Source organism: Colletes latitarsis, chromosome 2 (assembly GCF_051014445.1).
Source record: "Colletes latitarsis isolate SP2378_abdomen chromosome 2, iyColLati1, whole genome shotgun sequence".
Classification (NCBI taxonomy): domain Eukaryota; kingdom Metazoa; phylum Arthropoda; class Insecta; order Hymenoptera; family Colletidae; genus Colletes; species Colletes latitarsis.
The window spans coordinates 6,437,754-6,465,676 of NC_135135.1; the positions used below are offsets into that span (position 1 = coordinate 6,437,754).

The following is a 27,923-nucleotide window of genomic DNA, read 5'->3' on the forward strand; positions in this document are numbered from 1 at the left end:
TTTGCTAATATTATTTAGTTTTTAATTAATAATTGCATTACCCAGCTAAGAGTGATACAATTATTAATTAAACGGTAAATAATATTACCCAGGTCTCACCACGTGGAGGTTGCTGCGAGTGGAGACCCGAAGGATCAATGGAACTTTGATTCCATCTATCTCCCTTTTATATTCTTACAAGCTAGATTACTAAAGGTAATTAGTAATCTCTGTTAGACACTAAGGAAGTTCGTCGTCACTATTGTCGATTTCGATGCACTCAATTATGCCCGATCTGGCCACACTGGCCACATTGCTGTAGGTTGGTTACTGACCAATCGTAAGAACCAACGAGGAAACTATTAATTTTTATTAACGAATCGCTTTAAATTGTTAATTGTATCGTGTATAGTTATCTATTCAATTAAACCACATTTTAAATTTAAAATAAAATGAACCAATTAAGTTTTTAAATAATATTTCATATATTTTCATTGTAATGATTTCTAATTACAAATAGTTTTATTTATAATTTTCAGCCGTTACATTTTGTCCATAATTTATAAACTAATTCCTATCCAATATAAATTCTCTGTCAAAAGTATTATTAAACAAGACATAATTATGCGTATGAATGTTCGGTATGTTTAATCCTTTATTATTATGACGTCAGTCAATTTAAAACATTTTAAAGGTTACATCGTTTTATAAATGAAAAGTATCATGATAAATCTTTCTGTGTGAAAAAGACATAAATTTCTATTATAAAATTATTACATATAAAGCCTCAATTCGTTAAATTTTATGGAAAGCAAAATTAAACGACGAGAAAATATATCATACACATAGTTATCGTAAAAAAATGTTTTTCAAAAATTTTTTTAAAGGAAAATCAAATGTACGTTATTGCTAAAAAAGTGTTTGCTGTTCATAGTCATTCATCTAATCAGTGTGTTAATTGTTTAGTTACCAACGCGTAAACTTATAAACAATGTCTTTGGGAATTATGAAATTGTCGAACCATGGACAGTTTCTGAGATGAGAAAAGTGCCGTCGGGTATATTTAAACCATCTTACAGTGAATCGTCTATACCCAGAGAAGGTCCAAAAAAAGCCGAAATTAAAGACAAAAATCAAATAAAATGTATGAGAGACAGTTGTCATTTTGCCAGAAAAGTATTAAATTATATCAAACAGTATATAAAGGTACTTAATACGCGTTTAACATAAAATTTAATCGACTGTTTCATTGAGCTAGTAAATTTTATTTCAGCCTGGCACAACTACAGACGAATTAGATGTAATTGTGCATGAAATGATTATAAGTAATGGAGCTTATCCCAGTCCTCTTAATTATCGAGGATTTCCAAAATCAATATGCACTAGTATTAATAATGTTGCATGCCATGGTATTCCAGACAGCCGACCCCTACAAAAAGGAGACATATTTAATGTCGATGTAACAGTGTGTAGTATATTTTTGACTTATGGTAGAATATTGATTATTCAAATAACTGTATAATGTATTTATGTTAGTGTTTATTTTTAAAATTGAAAAGTTTTTGATCATTTAGGTATATTTAAATGGATATCATGGAGATTGTTCTCAAATGTTTGAGGTAGGAGAATGCGACGAAGAAGGTAAAAAATTAATAAATGTAACTGAACTGTGCTTAAGACGTGCTATTGATATTTGTAAACCAAATGAAAGGTTTTGCAACATAGGTAATCATGGCAATAATTAAAATACAGTAAAGGAGATTCTGTATATATTTCCATTTAATTTTCAGGAAACATTGTTGAAGAAACTGCAAACAAGCATGGATATTCTATAGTTCCAGCATTTGCAGGGCATGGTATAGGTACTTACTTCCATGGGCCACCAGACATCTTGCATTTCTGTATGCTAATATTTTCATCTTTCATACATAGTATATTAAAAATACACAATTTAATGTATTTTATTATTATTAGCAAATGATTCTCCTGGGAAAATGCTACCAGGAATGACTTTTACTATCGAACCAATTTTAAGTCAAGGTAGCCACGAGATCGAAATTTTAGAAGATGGTTGGACCGCCGTCACAGTGGATAATTCACGTACTGCTCAGGTAGAACATACCATTTTAATTACAGATACTGGCTGTGATATATTGACGCGTTAACTTTTTAGAATATTTATTTTTATATATGCTTTTTGTCCTTGTACAAAATTTTGTTGTCCATAATAAATTATATTTATGAGAGGTTAAACAATGATACTTCTTTTAGACTTATATCGTAAATATTTTTATTAACAAAAAGTTCATTCATATTTATCTTTACATGATAGCAGGTCCCCAATAGCTGTCTAGCGTTAGTGGTCCTTGTATTTCAGTGCCTCCCTCCTTTGTAATTATACCAAGTTGATACTAGAGACAAAAAAATTAAATTGTCATGCACTTTAATACTATATGGTTTCAATATAATATGTAACTTACTTTTGGAAAAGAACGCGCATCTCTGTAAAATAGAACCTGCATTACTTTGTGTATGAGTTCTATTGCTTGCTCTTTCGTCATTTCTTTATTTTCTTCGTGAGCTTTTCTGAGAATAGGTGTTGCCATATATGCACCATATCCAGTTGCAATTACTGGATCGCTATAAGCTGTGCCAAGTTTATCCACAGTACCCAAAAACCTATATAAAATGTTTAAATAAATGTTACATGTACAATTGAAACATAAAAAGAAAAAACACAATACTTACAGTTTATCACCTTCTATGCCACCAATAATGAAATTATTCCAAAGTGGATCATACTCTGTTCTTTTGTTATACATTAATCGTGTTAACCAGCAATAAAGAGCTTTCGGTTTTAAAGATAAACCATCATCCAGACAAGTTTCCTCAAGGCTATAATACATAAACACATTATAATTTGAGAACTGTAAAATACAAATAAAACGATAATGAAAACGTACATCTTTTTTTCAATTTTACTTTTAAGGAATTGGTAATCAGCATAATCTCCTCCTGCACCAAGAATGATGTTTTTATTTACTTTCATTACTCGTTCAAGGTTTCTGAACCTAGCTAATGATCCATACGATCCAAGAACATCTGCTGCTATAAGAATACCATCTTTGAATTGAATTCCAATTACAGATGTACCAGTTGTTATTGGAGCCCTATGAAAAGGTAAAACCAATTCCAATTAAAAAAATTCATTTGAAGCAATACACTAAGATATTGTAATTTGTTCCCTATTTTTATCAAAATTTGCAAAATGTAAGTGAAAAGATTATGTTACTATTTTCCCCTGTATTGATAGATTTGTCAAATATAAATGTTCACAAAAAAAAGCCACATTGATGAACATATTAACGTTGAATGATATTAAGGTTAGAAATACATTGAATGACTCGAAATATAAACAAAACTTGAAAGATTTATACTTTTCACGAATTCTTTTATGGAAACAAATGATGAGATAAATTTTAATCGTTTTAAAGGGGTTCCTAATTTACATTCATGAAAAGCGACATGACATGCAATTTTGTAAGAAAATTACAACTAAGAGTTTTACTGAGATCTTTGAAATCCTCCAACGTCGGATTGTGTAGAACTTCCAGGAAAATTGTAAAATTCACCGGGTGATGGTCCATTTTGCCAAAACGGTGCAGGAGAATACCAATCGCCTGTATTAAGAAGCGCCATGTTTCTTGTATGTATGTTTTAAACAGTTTGAAATGTCATCCAGAAGAAGCTCGGACTCTAGCCACACTGTTCGGATGTGTACCACGTTTGCATGCTTAAAAAAAGTTCCTAAAAACGTGCGTCCCATAGACAGAGTTTCATAACTAATGATACTACCAAACAGATGTTGATTAAGGATGATCCTTGATATTTTAAATATTTATGCAATTTTATCGTTTAATTGAGAAATATTAAATTTTATACTCATAATGACAGTACTTTATTCGAAATTTAGGTATCTTAAGTTTCGTGTTATTAGGTACATGTCATGTTCTCCCTAGAGAAATTGATTTCACGATATCAAATTCGATACGATCGATGGTCGAATACTGTCTTCGATGGTTCGATAATTAATTCATTGTCAAGTTCTTGAATAAGGCATATATTTAATAGTCATATTAATTTTGTTATTTTCGAATTAGAGTGAGATGGACTTTAGATACTTTAGGTTAGTAATCAAGTTGAAGTATTAATGATTAAATATAAATATCATTTAAAAGGAGATTGAACTTAACATCTTTATTGTCGATTGGTAGCTGTTTAAGTTCCGTTGGTTATTCTTGTTTTGTACATTTACGGTTATTAAATAATTTTAACGATAATTAATTAATTTGATTAATAATTTGTAGTATCATAATTTCTTTTATTAATCAAGTACGAAAATAATTTCCGTATTATTTAAGGGGATATGTTTAAAAAAAAAACAGTATCATTGTTATGTATTTATATTTTCTATTACTTATAACATAACTCTTATGCTATTACGGGTTTGCCGAAGTTTATCCTTTTAAATGCCTTACACGATTCACGGTGTTGGGTTCATCTGTAACCATCTGTAATGCGTCTGAAAATACGTGTTTTGACAAATTAGCAACAATGTGAAGCCAAACAAATGTTTTTAGCGCGAAAATTTTAACTTCTATTGAAATAAATCAATATTCATTTATTTAGTTCATTGAAATATTTATACTAGTTGAGTTTCGCGCTATGTGTCATGGATATAGTGACTGATATCGATTTTTCTAACTGCGTCCAGCGGATTGTAGGACCTACTAATAACCTAATTTTGGCTTGTGAATTATGTACTATGTATTGTTTAATTACAAATTCGGAAAGATTTTCAAGTATGTTATCTAATTCTCACATCTTCTTTTGACTTTTTCTTTTGCGTATGGAATATATTTACAAGTTTCTGGTTTCAATATTTAACCTAACCCAGGCCTATCATGTATCGAATCTACAATACATTCTTGTATAAACGAACCAATGAGATTCTTTCGCAAGTCATGTGGTGTGTTATTAGAAGTCGTCTTTTAAAAAAATCACTAGTTTGGGCACCAATAAGATGCTTATATAAAATTATATAGTGATATTTTGTTTTTAACGTGTGCACACAGTTGTTTTCTCAACCAATCAAGTAAATGTTCAAAAAATTTCAAACTCAAATTCGTTAACGTATACATTAACCGCATCCCGTGTTTTCGAAGAGTAGAATATTTAAGGTAAGACACAATTTCTTCCCAAGAATAAGCTTGTTTCCAGAACTGTAACGAGATTATTAAATGCACAAATGATTGGTAGTATGATATTATGAAGATGGTATAAATTTTAATTATTACAAATATATTTTGAAGTTACATATAAATTCTGTCACGTACGAAGTATGTAATATTTCGTATTTTATTTATATTTATGTCTCTTTACAGATTTTGTTCACATGTTATCCACTTAATACCAGTGTGTTGTAATTTCCTCGTAATTTTATTAACTAATTGATCACTTTTTAACAATGGACGTCTGTACTACAAAAAAATATTCTGACAAATATAAAACATAAACTAAAATGGACCAAATGAACTAAAAAAATTTATTAACTAATTGATTAGTACACTTTTTAAGACTTTTTAAGAATGGACGATTATTGTGCCCCTCAATGGACAGACTTTACGTGCAGTCCGCAATTGCCATCTGATAGTTATTTTGATACACATATCGAATATGAAGCACATGAACCTTTGAGACAATTGAAGTCTAACTTGAAATCCAATTTATCTGTATGTTACAAGAATGATAGTATAGATAAATCAGCAAATACAGAAACACATTTCAATGATAGCTTAGAACCTGTACAAAATGCTAAAGATAACATAACATATTTTATACCACATGATAATAAAAAGCATTCTGTGAAGATGAAAACTGAGAATAATCTAAGCAAAGTTATGAAAAACTTTGTGAAAACAGAATTCAATGATAGCTTAGAACCTGTACAAAATGCCAAAGACAACATAACATATTTTATACCATATGATAATAAAAAGCATTCTGTGAAGATAAAGACTGGGAATAGTTTAAGCAAAGTTATGAAAAACTTGACACTGGATGAAAAATCTCATAAAATTGGTTGTGCATCGAACGTGTGGCAAAGACAATCTAAAATGTGTAAAGGCATACGATCGCAGCCAAAAGTACTCACGTGCCAATATCGCAGGCACAGTGTAGTAAAGAATCGCAGACGTTCAAGCAAATTTATAAGTTTGGCAGAGGCAGTCTCTAAATTTCAGACTAATACACCGCAACGATTTCGTACAATCAGTAAAACAAATTTAAAGCCAGGTCCTTCGATAAACTTGAAACAATCCCAAATGAAACTGACTCATCCAATTTCTCCAGCACTAAGAAGCATGCAGAGAGTAAGACATACTAATATTTTAAGTAAAGAGGAACGTGAAACCTTACAACTTGAAGAAATGAGGAAACATAAAATAAAAGCAAACCCTGTACCACTTAACATTTTGAAAGCTCCATCCACTCTAAAGAAAATAGCAAAAAAGCCACTTACCATTGCAGAAGAATCTCGTGTAACTCGGCCGAAGAAAACGCATCACGCATCGGATTCAGAAATAAATCGAACACAACATTTCATGAACAATAACGTAAAAGGTGCGGAGAAAAAATCGGAAAAACTAAAGAATTTACAAATTCAAGATACCAATAAAATAAAAGTCGAATTTCGTGCAAGACCCGTACCAAAATTTTTAAAATCGGTAAAACCGGTTGAAGAACAATCAAGAACAAGTGAAGAACAAACTGTGAAAAAACGAACAGTAGTTTCGCATCCGTTTAGTTTTGCTGAAAGAGACAAATGTCTTGCTCAAAAGAAAAAAGAATTTGTTAAACAAATGCAAGAAAATGATAAAAAGATACAAATATTCCGTGCTAATCCTGTACCAAATTTTAAGGAAGTCAAAATAACAAATGTAAAGAATGCTGCTAAATCAGTTACAACCAAACAAATAAAAAGTAGCAACAATCAAGAGAATAAACAGCCAAATATTCGTGTTCCTTCAATTGATACAAAAAAGAAACCGACAAAGCAGAATATTGTAAAGAATATTAAAAAGAAGGAACACGCTTCTTAAATTCCACTTACATCTGTATCCAACTTAAGATATTTACTTTATAATTATTTTGAGTATATGTAGTGAGTATATTATTGAATATATTAATATTTTCATGTATGGAATATTATTTTTCAGATATAACAAATATTTAAATTTTACATGTATGTATGTCATACATACATGAATAGTGCAATCAAGCTCTGAATTTTAACTAAATGTATCTCTCTCATTCTTTGTAATTCTTTTTATCCAAACTAAAAACATCCCTTTTATTTAACTGTATCGATTCTATAGATAAATAATATTTTACGTAATTTTAATATGTATAATGTCTACTATAGTAGAAAACACGACCGATGTATAATAATTATTTCAATGGTATTTTATTAAATCACTTACAATAAAACATCATAGTAATCTCATATAAACATTCTAATTTTTTTAGTCTAAATAACCATACCTTTTGAAACCCTTTGTATAGATCTGTAATTATATGAATTGTTTTCATAAAAAAACAATCTATCTATAATCATCATTATCTGGGAGCTGATCACGCTCAAAATCTAATCAGACCTTAAAACGAGAACATAAAATTTAAATGTAAAGTTTCATTGAAATTCATTCAGCCGTTTAGACACAATCATATTAATAGCATAGGAACAAAAAAAATTTCTTTTTTTTAAATAGTCACAATATGATCAGGGGGTCTTAAAACGCATATTTACGTCGAAAAAAATTTCGAAAATTTTTTTTTCATTATGGTACCTTATACCTTTACATAGGTTAATAAGTAAAAATAATGGAGCAGTCGAGACTTGGAATCGTATGCCGATTATTGCGAGGTCGTATTTCAGCTGTTTCTCTTTTACAAGAACAAGAAGAAAAGGCTCACATTAGCGTTCTTTATCGTTTTCCCGAAATTGTGCGAAGTACCGAGCTCACATACAGGTGGCTCGTGCGGTAATATATGCCTGCTATCCCCACCATTGTGTTAGACGCTAAGGAAGTTCGTCGTCACTATTGTCGATTTCGATGCACTCAATTATGCCCGATCTGACCACATTGTTGCAGACTCCTGCCTGCGGCTGTCGTGTGTGAACTGTGTGAGTGCCTTCAGTCTCTTCAGAGTTCAGTCTGTTCCTTTTGTACTGTGTTATGAGTTATGACTTATAATACGCGTATTAAGTTATCATTATCTTATTGAACCTATCAGTTGTGCAAGATTGTTGTTTATATGAGATGAGGTCAGACTGATCTGTGTATGATAGTGATAAAATGTATGTATGAATGCCTTTGATGAATGAAAATTTAATTACGGTGTATTTTACTTTCAAATTTTGGCCATTGAGGGTAATACTTCACATTTAAATTATATTGTTTCATTAATATTAAAGAAACTTACAGTAGGCAATAAGGAATCAAAAAATGATCTGTCTTCATTTAATGTTTCATGATTTGTTGTTGGTTATGGATTCGATGGTGTAGGTGTACATATCCATAAAATTTATTGTGCTCCTTTTAAATTTTGTTTGCGACAGCGTTTTAGAAGTTGTTGACTTGTATCTTGAAAAGTTTATCCATCATTTTTTACAAAAGTTATGTTATCTATGGATAGACTATTTTGGAATATCGTTTTTGATTCATTTTCATAATTTGTAGTAAACTGTGTTGTTTCTCTTAATTTACTTAAAGAAAACAATTCTTTTGCATATATTTACTTTTTTATCATATCAGTTGACTGTCCAGATTTAGATTTTTTTTCTTTTACTCTTCATAAAGGTATCTTTTATATTTCATTATTATTTATATGATTTTTCAACTGTAATTAAAGTTCACATTTAAACATCTTTATAGATACTTAGGAATTGGCAGTAACTTTATAGATCTGCATTACAGTTTCAAAATTAAACATTCTACAGTTGGTGTAATTATTAGAAAAGTCTGTAAAGCTATTTGGATTTATATGAAAAAGAATGTTTCCCTGTATTGTCAAAAGACAAATGATTAGAAATATCAGAGTTTCTAGCAAGTTGTAAATTTTCCAAATTGTTTGGGGGTAATTGATGGGAAGCATATAGAATAATCAAACTTGGAATGTTTGGACCCTTGTATTATAATTATAAGAAATTGTTCTCAATCATATTATTTGGAATTGTTGATCCAAATTATATGTAAGTGAATAAGAATACCTAAGAAGTGGATAGAATTGCTAAGTATGTCATTTGTGTTTATGGATGACAAAGCTTTTAACCTTATGGTGGCAATATGTTAACCAATGAAAAACCCATTTTTAATTATCAACTAACATAGGGCTGTAGATTCACGAAATGTGCATTTGGTATTTTATTCAAAAAATGAAGAATTTTCCATAAACTATTAAATGTAAACTTCCTTTATGCTAAATACATTATAAAATATTGCTGCATTCTTTATAATTTTGTCAGAAATAAGTTTATAACAAATTAAAAATTGTAGAGGTTTAAGACACAGAGGTTTAATTGCAAATAATACAAGAGATACTGTTGTAGAATATTTTATTAGCGACAGTGGAAAAGTACCCTAGCAAGACTAACACATTTAATACATGTACTATAATAAATTTGACAGAATTAATGTAAAATACATATGCATATCAAATTTTTGCAAGTAAATAATTCTAATAAATAATTATATGTATACATAATACTTGTTATTGAAATATGTATATGTATGAAAATGAGGAATGAAGTAAAAATCTTAGATAGCAGTTTACTCATTTTTAGGTTTCTCATTGAAATTAATATAGAATTTCTTGCATATACTGCTCCACATTCAATCTTTTTTAGTTCTATCAGAATATGTTTCGCCTCTATCGTCCCATATTTCAGGATATTTTCTAAATGAAAATATCAATTTAGTAAACAATACAATATTCAAAGAATTCTCAATCATATTTTTGAAATACGTAAACAATAAAAAGATGCGTCAATTGAGTTCTATGATAACGTACGAACTAGCAAATGACGTGCGTTCATTGCGATTCCACAATGTTGTGACTCAGAAATTTGATGGTATAAGAATTATTCTACAGACATAATATTTTATTGTCAATTACATAATGATTTTGAGCCACAGATCGCGTCTAATGTTTTAATATCTTTTTATCAAACTTTTATCTTTTAATGTTTTATCGTTATCGATTGTGAAGCTAGGCAAGATTTCTGGCAATACTGTACTAATTTGAAACTTATACATGTACAGGGTGTTCTGTATTATTAACGGGACATTGTAGAGATCAAAACAAGACGAAAATCAAGAATATCAATTTATTGATGGAAGCTTCGCTAAAAAGTTATTAACGTTTAAAGTTCCGCCCATTCTGAATTTTTTTCTCGAAAATGCACAGGATTTCGGGGGTATGTCTATTCACCAAAAATGATTGTAATTGACCCTCATGACCGAAAATAATTTTTCCAAAACGATTTGAAATTTTTTTTCCCGTCAAAAAATTTCACATCTTCTCGAATTTTTTTCTAGAAAATGGGTAGGATTTCGGGGGTATGTCAATTGACCAAAAATGATTATAATTGACCCCCGCAACCGAAAATAATTTTTTCAGAACGATTTAAAATTTTTGAATTTAATTGTTAATAACTTTTTAACGAAGCCTCCATCAACAAATTGATATTCTTGATTTTCGTCTTATTTTAAGCTCTAGAATTTCTCATTAAAATTTCTCCCAGGGTTGGCCGAACACCCTGTATAAGGTGGCGTTGCTTGAAACATAACTTACGTTACAATTATTTAGCTTATTAGAATCTACGAAGTTTCTATTGCGATTTTTCAATTCAGTACGAAACAATAGGAGAATAGTGAAAAAGTATGATTTAATAAGTACATTTCTATTCATCTATACACATAAGTATACACTTTCTTACAAAATTGTCCGTTATATGGTTTCTTTATGAATTATATACACGGATAATAAAAACTCTAACAGTGCATAGTCACTAACAAGATATTTGTTATAAGTCGTACCTATTACTATGATATGCATCGTAATAGGTGGTCAGTTTTAGAACTCTTTTCAGATTGCTATTTAGAGATCACGAATCAGTCCTCAGAAAGTATCGAATTTTTATGAAGTTTTTGGTATTTTTACATCTTTATTAATATTAATAATAATATTAACGTAGCTTTATATAAAGATATTTGCATCGAAGAATTCTTTGCAGGTTTGTTTGGTTTAGTAGGTGTAGTTGAATTCTCAAGGACAACGTTGATCGATCGCATCAAGGGAAAAGTGTTGTCTGTTGGATCCAAAGAATCCTTCAATGAGGCACAATTGCCGTGAAAATCATCAGTGTCAATGCTCCAAATCATCACACCAGCTAGTTTCAGTTTCATCGCGTATTCCACCTGAAAATGTTCAATAAAATTTACAGCGATAGTACTTAACAACTGACGCAATTCCATGCTGTAAAACACAAACCTTTGCCTTCATGCTAATCGGATTATCGTACACGATAACGTGATCGTCTTTGATTGCGTAAGGTGTGTTACTCTCAGTATCCCATTTAGTAGTCCAGTTTTTCGGATTGTGTACTATTTCTTCGCAAATCTACCAAAGAACATAGTATATCAGTTTTAAATAAAAGTAAAACAGTTTTGAAAATGAAATTCTAGTTTAACTAATGTAATTGTGGCGCTGCTTCGCTGCGTTTCGTCCGGACCTGCTAGCGGACTCATCAGTAAGGCTTTCTAGCAGGCCCTGCCTTAAAAGACTGGGATATTGGGAAGTGTATACAGGGTGTTCGGTCACCCCTGGGAAAAATTTTAATGGGAAATTCTAGAGGCCAAAATAAGATGAAAATCAAGAATACCAATTTGTTGATGAAGGCTTCGTTAAATAGTTATTAACGTTTGAAGTTCCGACCGTACTGAATTTTTTTCTCAAAAATGCGGTAGATTTCGGGGGTATGTCTATTCATCAAAAATGATTGTAATTGACTCCCGTAACCGAAAATAATTTTTCCAAATCAATTTGAAATTTTTTTTTTCCGTCGAAAAATTTCACACCTTCTCGAATTTTTTTCTCGAAAGTGCGTAGGATTTCGAGGGTATATGTATTCACCAAAAATGGTTGTATTTGACCCCAGAACCTAGAAATAATTTTTTTAGAACGGTTTGAAATTTTTTTTTTTCGCCGAAAAATTTAGGCACCTACCCCCTTGTCGATTTTTCTTAAAAATTCGTTTTTTATTTTTAATAATTTTGTTTGACGCTCTACAGAAAAGTTGTCTAATACTTTTTTGTAGGTACCCATGAGCTCTACTTTAGAAAAAAGTTTCATTGTAATATATTCACTATTGCAGGAGTTATGGCTGTTTGAAAATTGTACCATTTTTATGGGGTTTTTCTAATTTTACGGGGTCAAGGAACAACTTTTCGAATATTTTTGTGATCTGTACATATTCTCCACCAAAATACGCGTAGTTTGCTTTTTTAAACATTAAAATCGTCCAATCCGTTCAGAAGTTATGACGTTTTAAAGATTCGCATGAAAATTCGGGTAGACATTTCTGGCCAGAAATTAGATTTTCGGTAAGGAATTTTTTTCTCGAAAATGCGTAGAATTTCGGGGGTATGTCTATTCACCAAAAATGATTGTAATTGACCCCCGCAACCGAAAATAATTTTTTCAGAACGATTTGGAAAATTTTTTTTTCACCCAAAACTTTCAGCACTTACTCGAATTTTTTTCTCGAAAGTGGGTAGGATTTCGGAAGTATGTGTATTCACCAAAAATGATTGTAATTGACCCCCGCAACCGAAAATAATTTTTCCAAAAGGATTTGAAATTTTTTAATTTAATTGTTAGTAACTTTTTAACGAAGCCTCCATCAACAAATTGGTATTCTTGATTTTCGTCTTATTTTGGCCTCTAGAATCCCCCATTAAAATTTTTCCCAAGGGTAGCCGAACACCCTGTATAGCAATCGAGGGGTTGGTCGAGTGCTTGTGAGAGCGCGACCCCTCTGGTGGCGAGCATGGGAGGCGACGTCACATAATGTTTTTTATTTCGTAGTCGTTTTTTTATAGAAGTAGTTTCAAGCTCCAGAAGTAAAAACTAAATTTTTAAACTAAAATAGCCACAAGAAGAAACACTGACAATATCATTATACATAATCATTACTTTGTATCCACATATTATTTAGATGTAAACCATGTAACCATGAAACCTGAAATTGTTTTATTTCAGACAGATCTGTGCAAAATTTATTTCAGTTAATTAATAGTAAATTGAAATTTTATTTCACAATTGATAAATTATTTCTCCAAATAACGTTTAGAAAAAGCATTAAATAATATATAGGAATAATTGCAGTAAGTGTGCAATAGTATCATTAACACTAATTCTTCCCCTCATTCATCATTTTTAAAAGCTTCAAACTTAAATGAGAATAAATGACATCACATGTGAAAGCTGATTTAGTCTTTCTACATTTCATAAATAATAATGTTTAATAGCAATAACAAACACAAACCATAACAGTGAATCGGTTTTAAGAAGCGTAGTAATAATATAAATAGAGGCGAAGCATATTAAGAAACTAGTTATTTTCGTTAAAATCAAATAAGAAATAACAAATAATTTATTCCGCGGAATGATAAGTAAATTATTCAATTGGAAATGCATTAATTCATTTTCCATACAAAATGCTTCATGAAACAGTGGTATTATATTTTGGAAATTTTCAAAACGCCCAGGTCTGATTTCAAGCGATAGAAGCTTAATTGGATAAATAGAAAGACATTTTGAAAAAGGTGTCGTACCTCGTTGTATCCCATAAAACCTTTTTCACCGGTGTAAGGACCCTTGAATCCTTGCGGCAAACATTGTTGATTCATAGGACTTTCTTGGGGGGAGCTTGGTTTAGTAGCCAATATGAAGGTCCTTCCATACATAGGTAAACCTAACACTAATTTGTTTGGAGGTACTCCCTTTTGTAACAAATAGGTGATCGTATCTTCCTAAAATGAAACGTCTTATGTACTTGCATTCTTGACAGAGTGTCCATTGTTTATTATATCTCTTCGCACGTTCTTACTACGTTAAGACCATCTTGGCTTCTCATCGGCGAATTCGGAAGCACCTTCATGTCCCACGTACCATGATAATCATAAGCCATCACGTGAATGTAATCTAAGTACTTTGAAATTTCGGGAATATCGTATGCTGCATCGATGGTTTGTTTATTGGCGCTTATAGCTGCGGTCAATTGATAGTTCGATTCCCTGAACGCTTCTTTGAGTTCCTAATAAAAAAATATACGTAATATGTTATATTATTATAAAATTTTATATATTAATTTTATATATTAATATATAATATGTTATATTATTTATGTGTAAGCTTCATCATTCGAGACACCTAATGTTTTCCAATCAAACAAATTCGGTAAACCTGCATTTTAGTGACTTTGCTCTAAATTACCATATTTTTTTCGATCTTTCCAAAAAAGGCTGTATTCAGCTTCAGGAGAGCTTAACAAAACAATGTACTGATACTATTCTTTAAACAAGAAAATATAAAGTTGTTCAAAACTGCGTAATGTGTGGACCGATCTCGATAATTTCGAAGTAAGTAAGACCGGTGTAAGTTGATACACTTTTCATTTTTCAATTTTTGCAAATTTTATTTGAATCACTAATCTAATAAAAAGTATTCCTAAGTATATTTTGACTCTTTATATTTAAACACCACGTGTAAAAATTAAAGGAAGTGCATTACAAAATAAATTTGAACTGAAAAATTGATGGAAAAACATAATTGATTCATTCAATGCCACATTGTCTCCAAGTGATTCTTGACGCGAATGGTACTCCACCAAGTATTCATTTTTTTTAATAATGGTAAATAGTTAAGTGAATAAAAGCTGTACGTTCAATTTTATGCCACAAAAATAAGTTATTTTTATTTGTTTTTCCTTAACTATTGTTTAGGTGCAGACTTAATTCTGCGAGTAACTGTATGTGTGTTGTTAACGCGTTGCATTTGCAAGAGTTACTCAATGAAGTACAGTACTAACAGTTTTTGCAAATAACTTAAAAAATATCATACTTCAAAATCGTCAGGATCGGTCCACACATTCTTCATTTTTTTATCATTTTGTTTCTTTGTTAACAAAAATAGTAAAAGCATATTACTTTTTCAAACTCCCACGGTTTACATTTTTTTTTAATGTTAAAATACAGTCTTTTTCGAAAGAACGAGGACTTTTGTAAATAGAGTTCCGTTAATACTATTTAATTGAAATCTACTAAATATTACGATCTCTGTTTGCAATTATTTTATAAAATCACACCTTTACGAGGGAGACGAAATTCTCTTTGTCGCCCGGCGATCCTCCGCGTGCTGCGGGAAATTCCCAGTCCAGATCGAATCCGGTGAAATCGTATTGCCTGTACAAAACAGAATTCATCGTTCGAAGGAAATTTCATAAAATATAAACGATCTTTAATTTATATTCTGTACCTGAGATAAGTGACCACACTATTGACGAATGTGCTCCTTGATATGGGCGAAGAAGCAAGTTTAGAATAGTTTTCGCTACCTTCGTTCCATCCACCGATCGCAAGAGAAACTTTCAATTGAGGATACAATTGACGAATTTGTGTCATTTTCTTGTAGTCACCTGGTGTAGATCGAAACGTTTATTGTTCGTTATCCTAACGTCAACACTACAAATTAAAACTTATTAACGCATTAAATGTCATGCCGCACAAAGAGAAATTAATTTACGAATGAATCTAAAATTTTTATTCGTTGTTTGTGAATAAAATTTGTCCAATTCTGATATTTACCGAAGGCCTTTCAGTATGTGAAAAAAAATGGAAAAAAGAAAACTGCCATCAACGAGCTTAATTTAAAAAAAATTGTTTCCGTTTGAAGTAATGATATAGTGAGGAAGTTAATCTATACAAAGTGACTAACATATAATATAGAGATACAAGCATACGATTTCACAATTTTTCCCGTATCGTTGCGCAATGTATTAGTCACTTTTCATAGTAATTTGATGACTGATGTATAATCTGTATTAATCTGTATTAATATAAAGATGTACTTCGATAGGTTCTATGTAAAACTTATTTACGAAGAAAATAAGCTATTTCAATTTAGATAACAATACTGCAATAAATTACAAATATTACTATAACTCATATAACTTATAACTTCACTTCGAGTTAAACGGTTTATAATAAAAAAATTCTGTCGTTCAAATAAAATACAAAATCACGTGGTATTATGGACAAGAATAAATGTTTAAATTTATTATAAAATAATTTAGTGCAAACTGCTGAAATAATTAAGTTATACAATAACATGTTCAAAAGTTTTTCTTATTCATTGCATGTAATATTGAAATGAAAAAGTAAACAGGTTAATAAAAATTAGAAACTGAAAATATATTAATTCCTGTCGGGAGGTAAAGTTGTTGAAGATCTATGTATAACTTACTTATACTTGCTTCCACCGCAAAAGCATTAATGATATAATTTGTTGGAAATTAAATATAAGAACTTTTTTACTCTATACAAATTTTCAATACACAAACATAACTAAGTTTTATTTGGATATAAAAAGTATAAAGCCGCAGGTAACTAATCGTGTATAAGTTAAATACACAGATTCAGGTGTATTGAACGTTGCAGACATTAAAATGCAGATCATACACGTGTACCGGTGTACTCGAATACTCGTAAAATAGATACCTCTACTATTTACCATTGTTGATATCCTTATAGGGATCCAGACTCTTGATCGTCCACGTTGTGTCATTTAAGCCGGCGAACGCATATATGAGGTGTGTGCAAAATTTAGGTTGAAGATCTTTTATTCCGAATTTTCCATTGTTTGGCCGGTATGAGGCCCAGGAAGCGACGTAACAAGCCACAACCTTGTCATGTTTTGGCCTTATTAAAGCTTGTAAAAAAATCGTTAAGTATTAGTCGATTATAACGATATTATAAGTGTTCTGTGAAAAATAAACATTCCTCGTGCGTCATTCTATAAAGGGTGTTCGGCCATTCCTGGGAAAAATTTTAATGGGAGATTATAGAGGCCGAAATAAGACGAAAATCAAGAATACTAATTTGTTGATGAAGGCTTTGTTAAAAAGTTATTAACGTTTAAAGTTTCGCTCGTACTGAATTTTTTTCTAGAAAGTAGACAGGATTTCGAGAGTAGGTCTATTCACCAAAAGTTATTATAATTAATATCCGCAACTGAAAATAATTTTTCCAGAACGATTAGAAATTTTTTAATTTTGTCGAAAAATTTCACATCTCGAATTTTTTTCTCGAAAGAGGGTAGGAATTCAAGGGTATGTCTAATGACCAAAAATGATTGTAATTGATCACCGCAAACGAAAATAATTTTTCCAGAACGATTTGAAATTTTTTGAAATTTCAGGGGAATCGGAATGTCAGGGTCAGACATTGTAGTTACGATAAAGAATTTTTTTCTAGCAAGTGCGTAGGATTTCGTGGGTATGTGTAATGACGATAAATGATTGTAATTAACCCTCCTAGTTAAAAATAATTTTTTTAGAACGATTTGAAATTTTTTTTTTCGCTGAAAAGGCACCTACTCCTGTCGATTTTTCTTAAAAATTTGTTTTTAATTTTTAATAAATTTGTTTGACGCTAATGTACTAATCTAATACTTTTTTGTAGGTACTCATAGGCTCTGCTTCAGAAAAAATTTTCAATGAGATACCTTTACTATTGTAGGAGTTATGGCCGTTTGAAAATTGGACCAGTTTTAGGGGGGTTTGCTCACTTTGCGATGTCAAGGAACAACTTTTTCAATATTGTTAGAATTTCTACATATTCTCCGCTAAAATACGCGTTGTTTGCTTTTTTAAACATTAAAATCGTCCAATTCCTCCGGAAGTTATGGTGAATTTTTTTCTCGAAAGTGAGTAGGATTTCAGGGGTATGTGTATTCACCAAAAATGATTGTAATTGAGCCCCGCAACGAAAAATAAGTTTTTCAGAATGATTTGAAATTTTTTAATTCAATTTTTTAATAACTTTTTAACGAAGCCTCCATCAACAAATTGGTATTCTTGATTTTTGTCTTATTTTGGTCTCTAGAATCTCCCATTACAATTTTTTCCAAGTGTGGCCGAACACCCTGTATACATATGTATACATATGTATAATATCGCCTCCACCTATTTCTGAAATTGCTTCGACGAACGTTGCAAGCCTGGTCATTAAATGTTCATAGATTTAACTAAATAAATTTTCTCGTAAACGTGAAAAACAGAGTTTAAAAATAAGGAACAAAAATGGAGCAGATATTGAATGCACTAAAAAGATGCGATACAAAGAATAGACTGAAATAGATGGTTCCTTGTGAATATGTTAAAAGGCGTAACGTTATTAACAAACCAGCCTCCGTTATTTTTATATTAAACTATCATACGAAAATCGTGCAATTTGTAAACGAGCTATATATGTACTTCGACTTCTGAATAATGTTAGAACCTACTATGTAAATAGATGTTATACATTTCTATTTCATCGAGTCTCAGTGTTTCCCACTTTTGCCTGCAATGCGCTTAATAATAAGCCGATCCCTAGACAATGTTCATGTCGCGGACCCATGCCAGCGAACATTAGCGAGGAATCACTGTATAGTACTGTGAATAATTATAAACTAATGTTTTGTTCTGTCTACTTTGTTCCAGAAAACAACTAATTATATTAAAATATATTTATAGTTAGTATAGTGTATGTATAGTAAACGATAATTATTTAGGATAGGGGGCATCTCACCGATTTCGATGATTTTTAAATATGTTACAGAACTCAACATTCTGAATAAGTTTGTATTATAGATACAATCCCCGCTCGTCTTTCTATTCCAAACAAATACTCAAGACTGATAAGACAGTGAATATTTATGAATTCAGTCATGATTCGGGCTATCTTTGAAAATTGTTTAATAAAACGTTATTGGTTATCAGAGACGTTAGACAACTATCTTTTACCTTTTATAATATCAATATAAAACTTGGTTTTAAAAATTCGGGATTAAGTTATTACCATAGTCATGATTTAAACCCTGCATCAAGCATCTATGTGAGAGAAAATTTTATGATCAGGATAAGCCATCAATCGATATTTTTAAACTTAAAAAACGAATGGAATTTTTTAAAACAAATATTCCAAATGAAACTTTAAATTAATTAATTACTAGCGTTTCTAAAATTAACCAAAAAATTAAACTAAATGCTCAATGTAAAGTAATCAAAATCAGTAGTGAGTTTATATTTTTCACAACCTAAAATACAATTTTAACAGAAAATACTATTTCTTCTCAGATTTCCGACGAAGAAAACTTCTATTTATTACTCGCCCTTCTTTTTGTATCATCATATGAAAATTCTCAATTTCTTCAACTTTCGTTGTAATGTTATGAAGAATGTAGAAATATGATTGAGTTTATAATTATTCACAGCATTGTATTTTAACTTTAGAAATTTAGCGAATTTTTGAGCTCGGCTAAAGGAAAGAACGTTTTAATCATGCAACCAACACTTTCAGTACCGCAACGAGGATCGTACACGTACCACTCTGGACTTTCCGTCCATGCTGTTTCATATTTTCGTTATTAAAATTATCGAATATTTCTATTTTTCACACTAGAATTCGACCAAATGTCGAGGACATCAAATCCTTCTTTTTTCATTGATTTAAACAGTGCAATTACAATTATTTGTTAAAACAAGAATTTTTGTTCTATTTCATATTACATCTTAAACTTTGCACCTTTTTCCTGATAATAATAATTTTTGCAGTTCCATAAGTATCGTAAGTCACATGTAATTGATAAAATTATTACTCTCGATCCACGCAGCGCAAACGAAAAGTTCCCAAAAATTTGTTCGGCATTAAACTTGTTAATAACCGTAAATCGTCGACGAAATTATTAATTAATCAACGACTAACGCAAGAAATCGAAAGTTAAATCGGTTTGTGTTTCTCGAGGAACGAATCGGAGGGTCATTTCTAAATGTCAGATTTGCATTGCACAAGACATCGAAGAAAATGTCAACACACATTCCAGACTTTCTTTAGTATCGCTTCTGGACGAATGAATTATGAAATTATTAAATAAAAATGTACGTGCTTTCGTCGCTCTTCGTTGGGTCAGTCATAATAATTTCGTTTGGAAACGTCATAGGAAAATATTACTCCGAGGGGAATAATTAAATATTAGTTCAGCTCGCGATACCGTATTGAAATTATAAAACATTTCATTTAGCGACGATCGACAGACACGACGAGTCCTTTTGGACGAAAAGGACTCGCTAAAACGCGAACAACGATACTATTGCAACTTCTAAAATAGTTTTTTTTTAAATAAATGAGTAATATTGATTGTATCGATAAGTACTTACATAGAGTGTTGTTGACAGAAAGAAACAGTATCGCGAGTAAAGATAAGAAACCGCACGCCTTCATTGTTGAAACCAATGCCGGGTTATTGGCCAAGTATCTACCGATTTGCCAGAGAAAATACGCGAGATGCGTGGCCGGGAACTTGCGACGTTGTCGATTGTTCGGCTACCTCTTAACCAATCCTATTCGAGCATTGACTTAGATTAGCTTTCACTTGGGTTAAAGCCACAGTACGGTACTCCATCCTGGAAAAGAAGGGAGTCCATCGGTGATGGTGTTCGGGAAGAGGACGGAGATAGAACCTGTTGCTGACAAATATCTGCGTGTAGTACACGTACGTGCATATATGTGTGCAAACGTACTATTCCGAAAAATGTGTCATGTGCGTCTATGGACAAGCAAGAGTTGATTGATACGAAATTGAAATAATTTTTGAATCGATTAATTGCACAATTTTGAAAAGCAACGGTACAATTCTTGCATTTCATTAAGCTCTGATATGTCTCATACTTTTACTCAAGCACTAAATATACAGGGTGTTTGGCCACCTCTGGGAAAAATTTTAATGGGAGATTCTAGGAGCCAAAATAAGGCGAAAATCAAGAATAGAATTTATTGATCGATACTTCGTTAAAAAGTTATTAACGTTTAAAGTTGCGTCTGTAGAATGGCAATCTGCGAACAGCTGTGCGCGCGCGATAGTGGCTCTCATTCAGCATGAGAAACTCTACTTACTGACATATCGACAGCCTCACAGTTTTCTGAGTGAGAACCATTAGCAGCTGTTCGTAGGTTGTAGTCTCACAGACAGAACTTTAATCGTTAATAACTTTTTAACGAAACTTCAATCAACAAATTGGTATTCTTAATTTTCGTCTTATTTTGACCTCTAGAATCTCCCATTAAAATTTTTCCCAGGGGTGACCGAACACCCAGTTTATGTAACTTTTTATTCAATGTATTTACAAACCTATTCCGATATTTACAAATATCATTTTTTGAACAAGATGTCCATCCTGTATGCTATGCATTGTCCGATAAACGAGTTTTAAGAAGAGTTTAAAAAATGTGTCGGGGAACAAATGATTTTTCATTAAAATCTTTTCTTATTATTAGGGAACTACTTTTCTTTTTACTACAAAGGGTAGTAGAAGGAGGTCAAAAATTCCCCCAAACTAAACTGTACGTGCAATAAATTATTCGATAGCTTATCCAAAGGAAACACTTTGAGCTAATTTTTAATTCGAAATCTTAAGGGTAGTAAAGGGGTGATTTCTCTTGTCTTATTGCATACAAAAATTTGGAAAGACTCAGAGCTATTTTGGATAACGAGACACATATGTGGAATTTTTTCAGATTTTTAGAACGATTTGAAATTTTTTAATTTAATTTTGTATAATTTTTTAACGAAACCTCAGTCAAGAAATTGATATTCTTGATTTTCGTCTTATTTTGGCCTCTAGAATCTCCCATTAAAATTTTTCCCAGGGGTGGCGAAACACCCTGTATTTTAAAGGGCTTCGAGATTGCTGGAAGTTTTTTGATTGTAGGTCCGAGTCCCTTTTTGGATTTAACTATTTGTTATATTTATTATTTCTTTTTTTTCAATTGCTAACTATATAACAATGATCTATATTCACTTATAAATGTTCTGAAAGTATTTTAAAAATATATTTACCTGAAGTATCTATAAAAATAATTTTGAAGTGCTTTTTGAGTAATTTGAGTAAAAAAACAATAGGTTTTATGACAGCACGCTGTTCAAAATGTCTCAAAGGGGACATTATTTCACGAAGTTTTACTAGATTTTCTCACGTTAAACTTGTAAATACTTTTAATCGCTCTTCGGAAAGTGTAAAATTATCTACTTTATCTTTAATATTATCATTGACTTTTTTTTAGTTAATGTCTAGAACAGCACCGATTTCCTTTAGGAACATATAATTGTTCTACATTGATAATATGTTTCGATGACCCACAAACAAAAGAATAATTCTGAATAGAAATGGTACACAATTCTATGAATGTTGCTGTTGTATACTAATTTATATAGTTCACAGATGTAATGATTATATTTTGGCAATGGCATTAATAAAGTTATAAGTAACGAATAGAAATATGAAGATAGCTAAAGTAGAATTTAAATTTTCCTTCATGAATATTTAGTTCCGAAGCACTTCGCCTGTGGCGCTACGAAGGGGTCAGAAAAATTATGAGTTCCTTACTTACGTCTGTCTGGTTGGGACATTTATGGTAAATTGTCAAATCTGAATTTGTATAATGCCGCTTATTATTATAACTGGTATACCTTGTAGTGGTAAAACAAAACGGTGTAACGAATTAAAAGAATATTTTCAGAATAAAGCGGGAAAAAATGTAGACGTAATTAATGAAATTGATGTTGTGATTAAATCTGGCTATGATAAAAATACATTTTACGCTGGTTAGGTTTCACCTTATGTTATTTTTTATTGCAATCTTTACGTTTCGATAGGAACAAATTCAAATTGTTGTTCCTATTTACTGCAGATTCTAAAAAAGAAAAAAGTATAAGAAGCGATATAAAGTCTGCAACACAGCGAATGCTAAATGTAAACGATGTATTAATAATCGACGGTAGTAATTATATTAAAGGATATCGTTACGAAATTTACTGTATGACAAAATTATACAAAACTCCTCAGTGTACAGTACATTGTGATATACCAATAGAACATGCTTGGCTGTGGAATGAAAGACGTCCAGAATGTGAACAATATAATAGAGAAATTTTTGATGCTCTTGTAATGAGGTAAATTAGAACATTACAGGAGAGTTCTTTTTATTGCAATATAATAAGACGTGTATAATACAATGTACAGGTATGAAACCCCGAATAGTAAGGATCGTTGGGATTCACCATTATTTACAATCTCAGCAGAAGATGAATTAAAATTTGATGAAATTTATGGATCGCTATATAAGGTGAAAGCACCAAAACCCAATTTAAGTACACAATGTGTTAGTACTTTTATCTCAGTGAATTAGACTTTGTTACCATTCATTCCAAATTTATGAAAACTTTTATACATATTTCAGCCACCATTAGCATCTACAAATTATTTATATGAATTGAATTCAGTAACACAAGAAGTTGTCAATGTAAGTTATTCAAAAATTTTTATTTCCTAATCAATCATGATAAAATCTCTTATGATACTACAAATGATAAGAAATCATAAATAACACAAGTACGATAAATTATAATTTTCGTGTTTTCTTTTATAAAGGCCATATTGTCAGCCAAAAAGTTAGGTATCGAAAACGAATTTAAGATACTTGACTATAATTTAACAGTGCAAAACTCATGTACGGAGGGACAACTTATGAGATTACGAAGACAATTTCTAACTTATAGTAAAATGCAACAAATTGAAGTTAATCAAATTGCAGCATTATTTGTACAGTATCTTAATAAAAGTTTATAACCACGAAATATGTTGGTATTATTTTTTTCATTGTCTCTTTCTGTGCCATAAGTGCTTTAAAGCAATATGATCTTCTAAAAGGTAATAAATATATGAACAGAATTTTCCATCGTGTATGTTTTAATAAAAAATTATATTAATTACATTGTTAGGCCTAACTTATTTTATAATTAATTTTGGCCTGCATGTTTTCTGCATTACAAGGCAAACTTTCTTTTTCATAGTAACATAACATCAGATATAAACTGCTCTGAAATAGATAATTCAATTTGTGCGACTTTTTATAGCCTAGCAAAAATATATTGAAGAAAAAGTAAAAGAAAACACCAAAATGAAAAATATCAGAATTTTCAAATTGTATCTTTGGGGTACTAATATTCGTCAATTTGAGACAAAACTAGACAAGGCAACGCTGGTTTCTGCAAAAACTTGTAACTATTCTTTAAAAGATATATCTGACACTTAAATCAAATTTTTCTATAAAGCAAACGAAAGAGAGCTTTGCAAACAGGGGATATTGCATAGTAACACATGCAACAAATCTAGTTCCTTTTATTTTATATTATCACGATATTTGGTAAATAATTCAAACAATAAACGTTAATGATTATGCTAAATTACTATTATTGAACTAAATAGGGAAACTGCAAAACTGTTATTATCGAAGAATATTCGTTATTTTGAATTAAAATCAACTTATACGTTGATGTTTAAAAAAATAATTATACCATTTTATTATTCAATTTGTTCACAATAAAGCGAATTTATTTAGTTACTTATAATGAAATAAAATTTTTGATAAAAAAATATCAGTTTAGTCGTTAAACGTCTTTAAAGATTTCCGTTTCCTTTCTAAATTGCCTAATATTGACTTGTATTCACACAGTATAACAGCTTTGCTTTCGTAGTTATGAAACTATTATGTAATGCATTTACAGTTATATCAATGTTCCTTACGCGTTAAACAGATCAGGTCGTCGATAGTTAATTTTCTTGTTCTTGTATACCGTTACTTTCAGAGCCATTTCTATGACTCGTATCGTGATCTATGCGTCTTTTAGGTTTTCGACAAACAAAATATACGCTATTATATTCACATTGTAACATACTGTTAACATTTTGCGCATAGCGCGTTCGCACGTGTGTTTCTTCCTTCTGAAAATACAGTAAATACAGTAAGATTAAGTTAAATAGTATTGTTTACAATACCAGAAAATTAATTACTTCTAATTGAAAGCCAAATCCTTGAATTACATTGCGAACAACATCATAACTCGGTTCTATTGAATCTTCCATCGGCATATCGCTAAAGTGATACAGTAATGGCCCAAGATTTATCCATACTCCTCCAGGTTTCAGAATTTTATAGATTGTTTCGATAAACTGTACAACATTGTTCGCACAATCTATGAAAAAACATGTTGCAACACAGTCCCAATGATTGTCCTCTGTATAAACCTATAATGTAGAAAACGAATTCTTATTACATTTACTTTTCTTCTTATGTATCATGAATCCCACCTCTAGAAAATCTCCTGCTGCCATTGAAAATTGCGCGTTTTCTGGAAGATCGCTAGGATTTACATCGGGAAAGAATACAGCTTGAGTTTGATGTTCTGGCTTTAAATTGTTCATATACTGATGTACCCAAGGATGTACTTGGTATGAATTTACTCCCCTACATCTTAAAAATAATAGTTATTGATAAACTTCGTTTTATTTCGAAATATTTGTTAAAAAAAAACCAAAATTTATACTCACTTGTTTAATACAAAATGAGATGCAAAAAGCATAAAAAGAGAAAATTCATTTCCTTGGCAAGTATAACCGCGTCGCGCAATTTCATATGCAAGTCTCCCTAAACCTGCTCCAGGTACTAGTATTTGCACTTCCGACGGTGTACTGGAAATTTACCTATCATTTCATACTTTTCTGAACAATGGTTTAGTATAACACAGTAGCTATTCTAAATGTCAACAGCTATTCTGGTAGAGAAGATTTTATTTCTATCCGAATTATTCATAAAATTTGAAGGGTTCATACCAATACTCTAAGGGAAATTGATTCAAGATTTCATCTATAATAGGTTGATAACATGCTGTGCGTTCTTCAGTTCCTTCCATGCTCCAGTCACGGACCAGTTGTTTAATTGTAGCTTGAACCTTTTCCTGATCAGCCATTATTGGACGAGGATTTAGTGTCTGCAATCAGACCTACCTATATTTTGTACAATAGAATATATAGTTATGAAAAAAGAAGCTTGTTAAGATGACAAGAAAAAATCCAAGCTTGAGAAATAGATCCAAAATTTCTTATTAAAAATATAAATCGTATAAAAAATATAAAGAATTATTTGTTTAAACAAAGTTGATGGTTATACTCTACGAAATATAAGAAAATGATTGTATTTATTACTTGATGGTAATTTTATTTTTTAACAAAGTTAAATAAAATATTAATCATTTTGTAACATTAATAAAAACGGTTTCTTTTTATTTAATGAGATTAATAAAAATATTTCATAATGTTAAAAACATGTAATATTGTACAACAGAATATACATGCCACACACCATGTAAATTTTTCTTACACTGTCAGTTTGTGCACTAGCTGGGCTCACATTTTCAAAAATATGGGCCACATCTTTTATGATGAGTTTTATTATTTCATCATTGTTCTCAACACATCTTTTAACTTCTTGCAGATGTTCCCTATATTTTGACAGAAGTTTCTGATGATGAGCTGGGAGTGATAACAAATAAGACTCTGTTCTTTTTACCCTTGATAACGAGTGATTTCTGCAAAAAAAAAAAAAATTGCAAAATAAAAGATACTTATCATAGAATTATATTTACGGAAAATATTCATTATACGTTTCTGTTATGCAACTATTAGTTGAAGACTAATACTGATTTCAGGAGATCAACACTTGACAAATTACATGTAGCCACATCTGATTGTACAAATCTCAAAATCTTTAACACAATTTGTGTTGAACACAAATCATTGAACATTCGTTCTACGAACATCGATTTAATAAGAGTATACAAATCGCGATTTCTATGATTATAAGATAAACCACGAAACGTTGCAAATAAAATATTACGGTACAGCACTATATCATCGAAGGTTAAGCAATATCGATGAAAATATTAAACGACAACCGGAAAATCGTGAACGGTATTGTACCGAGTTATCGTTGGCGTATTGTACAAAAGAAAAAATAAAAAATTCAGGGTAATAAAGATAAAAGGAAATCGTCAACTCGAGAATTAAAACGAAGCAAACAGAACGATTTTTTGATGAAGTTCACTAACTTGTAATATTTGAAAGCCGACACGATGCGTTGAAAGTGTTTCCTTTCCTCTTCATCCTCGTAATTGTCGTGCATCTTTCTCGGATAAGGATTCGTCATTGTTTCCATTTTTATATTCGAACGTGGAGCTCTATATTTTAATGAAATTTTTAGAACGACGTTCGGTGGCGGCTTTCTTAGTGCACGCGTTACGACCCGTTCACATTGTTATATTGAATCTCCCTTTAAGGCTAAATCACACATTCACCGATTTTACTTATCGCAAATGCATTAAGATACAATTTCTATTAGTATGTCCAAATAATAGGAACGTTCTTTTAAATAGAATTACAAGAAAATTTATAACGTTTATCTTGTCAAATTTCACTTAACATGTCGTAAAACAATAAATTATATTATTTAATAAAAATATTGATATTAACAATAATATAAATGCTGTAAAAGATTATACAGAGTGTTCGGCCACTCCTGGGAAAAATTATAATAGGAGATTCCAGAGGCCAAAATAAGACGAAAATCAAGAATACTAATTTGTTGATGAAGGCTTCGTTGAAAAGA

The 27,923-nt window shown here is 30.9% G+C and overlaps 6 protein-coding genes across 9 annotated transcripts; 3 read left to right on the forward strand and 3 right to left on the reverse strand.

The window, feature by feature from the left end:
* Window positions 1-293: 293 nt before the first annotated feature.
* Window positions 294-2,144, forward strand: LOC143351500 (methionine aminopeptidase 1D, mitochondrial). 2 transcript variants are annotated; one of them, XM_076783047.1, is made up of 6 exons: window positions 294-620; window positions 946-1,185; window positions 1,253-1,444; window positions 1,554-1,704; window positions 1,770-1,880; window positions 1,954-2,144. In XM_076783047.1, the coding sequence occupies exons 2-6, from the start codon at window positions 1,018-1,020 to the stop codon at window positions 2,142-2,144; spliced, it is 813 nt and encodes a 270-aa protein (XP_076639162.1). In that variant the 5' UTR covers window positions 294-620; window positions 946-1,017. The 2 variants fall into 2 exon arrangements, with proteins under 2 accessions (XP_076639162.1, XP_076639161.1); XM_076783046.1 differs by lacking the exon at window positions 294-620 and adding an exon at window positions 641-877.
* A 97-nt stretch (window positions 2,145-2,241) lies between these two features.
* Prosbeta7 (proteasome subunit beta type-4) lies at window positions 2,242-3,742 on the reverse strand. The gene is made up of 5 exons (XM_076783048.1): window positions 3,548-3,742; window positions 2,943-3,149; window positions 2,728-2,874; window positions 2,460-2,658; window positions 2,242-2,390 (listed from the first exon to the last, which is right to left on the reverse strand). The coding sequence occupies exons 1-5, from the start codon at window positions 3,676-3,678 to the stop codon at window positions 2,301-2,303; spliced, it is 774 nt and encodes a 257-aa protein (XP_076639163.1). The 5' UTR covers window positions 3,679-3,742; the 3' UTR covers window positions 2,242-2,300.
* Window positions 3,743-5,128: 1,386 nt separating this feature from the next.
* Window positions 5,129-7,230, forward strand: LOC143348087 (uncharacterized). 2 transcript variants are annotated; one of them, XM_076777918.1, is made up of 2 exons: window positions 5,129-5,219; window positions 5,424-7,230. In XM_076777918.1, exon 2 carries the CDS (start codon window positions 5,628-5,630, stop codon window positions 7,137-7,139), a length of 1,512 nt encoding a protein of 503 aa, XP_076634033.1. In that variant the 5' UTR covers window positions 5,129-5,219; window positions 5,424-5,627; the 3' UTR covers window positions 7,140-7,230. The 2 variants fall into 2 exon arrangements, with proteins under 2 accessions (XP_076634033.1, XP_076634042.1); XM_076777927.1 differs by lacking the exon at window positions 5,129-5,219 and adding an exon at window positions 5,248-5,316.
* Window positions 7,231-10,982: 3,752 nt separating this feature from the next.
* LOC143348820 (putative chitinase 2) lies at window positions 10,983-20,811 on the reverse strand. Its single transcript, XM_076779466.1, has 8 exons — window positions 20,582-20,811; window positions 16,894-17,091; window positions 15,640-15,799; window positions 15,470-15,566; window positions 14,213-14,419; window positions 13,938-14,135; window positions 11,593-11,721; window positions 10,983-11,519 (listed from the first exon to the last, which is right to left on the reverse strand). The coding sequence occupies exons 1-8, from the start codon at window positions 20,643-20,645 to the stop codon at window positions 11,259-11,261; spliced, it is 1,314 nt and encodes a 437-aa protein (XP_076635581.1). The 5' UTR covers window positions 20,646-20,811; the 3' UTR covers window positions 10,983-11,258.
* A 2,015-nt stretch (window positions 20,812-22,826) lies between these two features.
* LOC143351492 (protein KTI12 homolog) lies at window positions 22,827-24,051 on the forward strand. Its single transcript, XM_076783032.1, has 5 exons — window positions 22,827-23,025; window positions 23,112-23,373; window positions 23,444-23,582; window positions 23,661-23,723; window positions 23,852-24,051. The coding sequence occupies exons 1-5, from the start codon at window positions 22,863-22,865 to the stop codon at window positions 24,047-24,049; spliced, it is 825 nt and encodes a 274-aa protein (XP_076639147.1). The 5' UTR covers window positions 22,827-22,862; the 3' UTR covers window positions 24,050-24,051.
* Window positions 23,576-27,602, reverse strand: LOC143351491 (carnosine N-methyltransferase). Of its 2 annotated transcripts, none has more exons than XM_076783030.1 (7): window positions 27,367-27,602; window positions 26,622-26,847; window positions 26,093-26,250; window positions 25,811-25,951; window positions 25,571-25,733; window positions 25,274-25,507; window positions 23,576-25,204 (listed from the first exon to the last, which is right to left on the reverse strand). In XM_076783030.1, the coding sequence occupies exons 1-7, from the start codon at window positions 27,471-27,473 to the stop codon at window positions 25,034-25,036; spliced, it is 1,200 nt and encodes a 399-aa protein (XP_076639145.1). In that variant the 5' UTR covers window positions 27,474-27,602; the 3' UTR covers window positions 23,576-25,033. The 2 variants fall into 2 exon arrangements, with proteins under 2 accessions (XP_076639145.1, XP_076639146.1); XM_076783031.1 differs by having other exon boundaries at window positions 26,640-26,847; window positions 27,367-27,600.
* Between the last annotated feature and the right edge of the window lie 321 nt (window positions 27,603-27,923).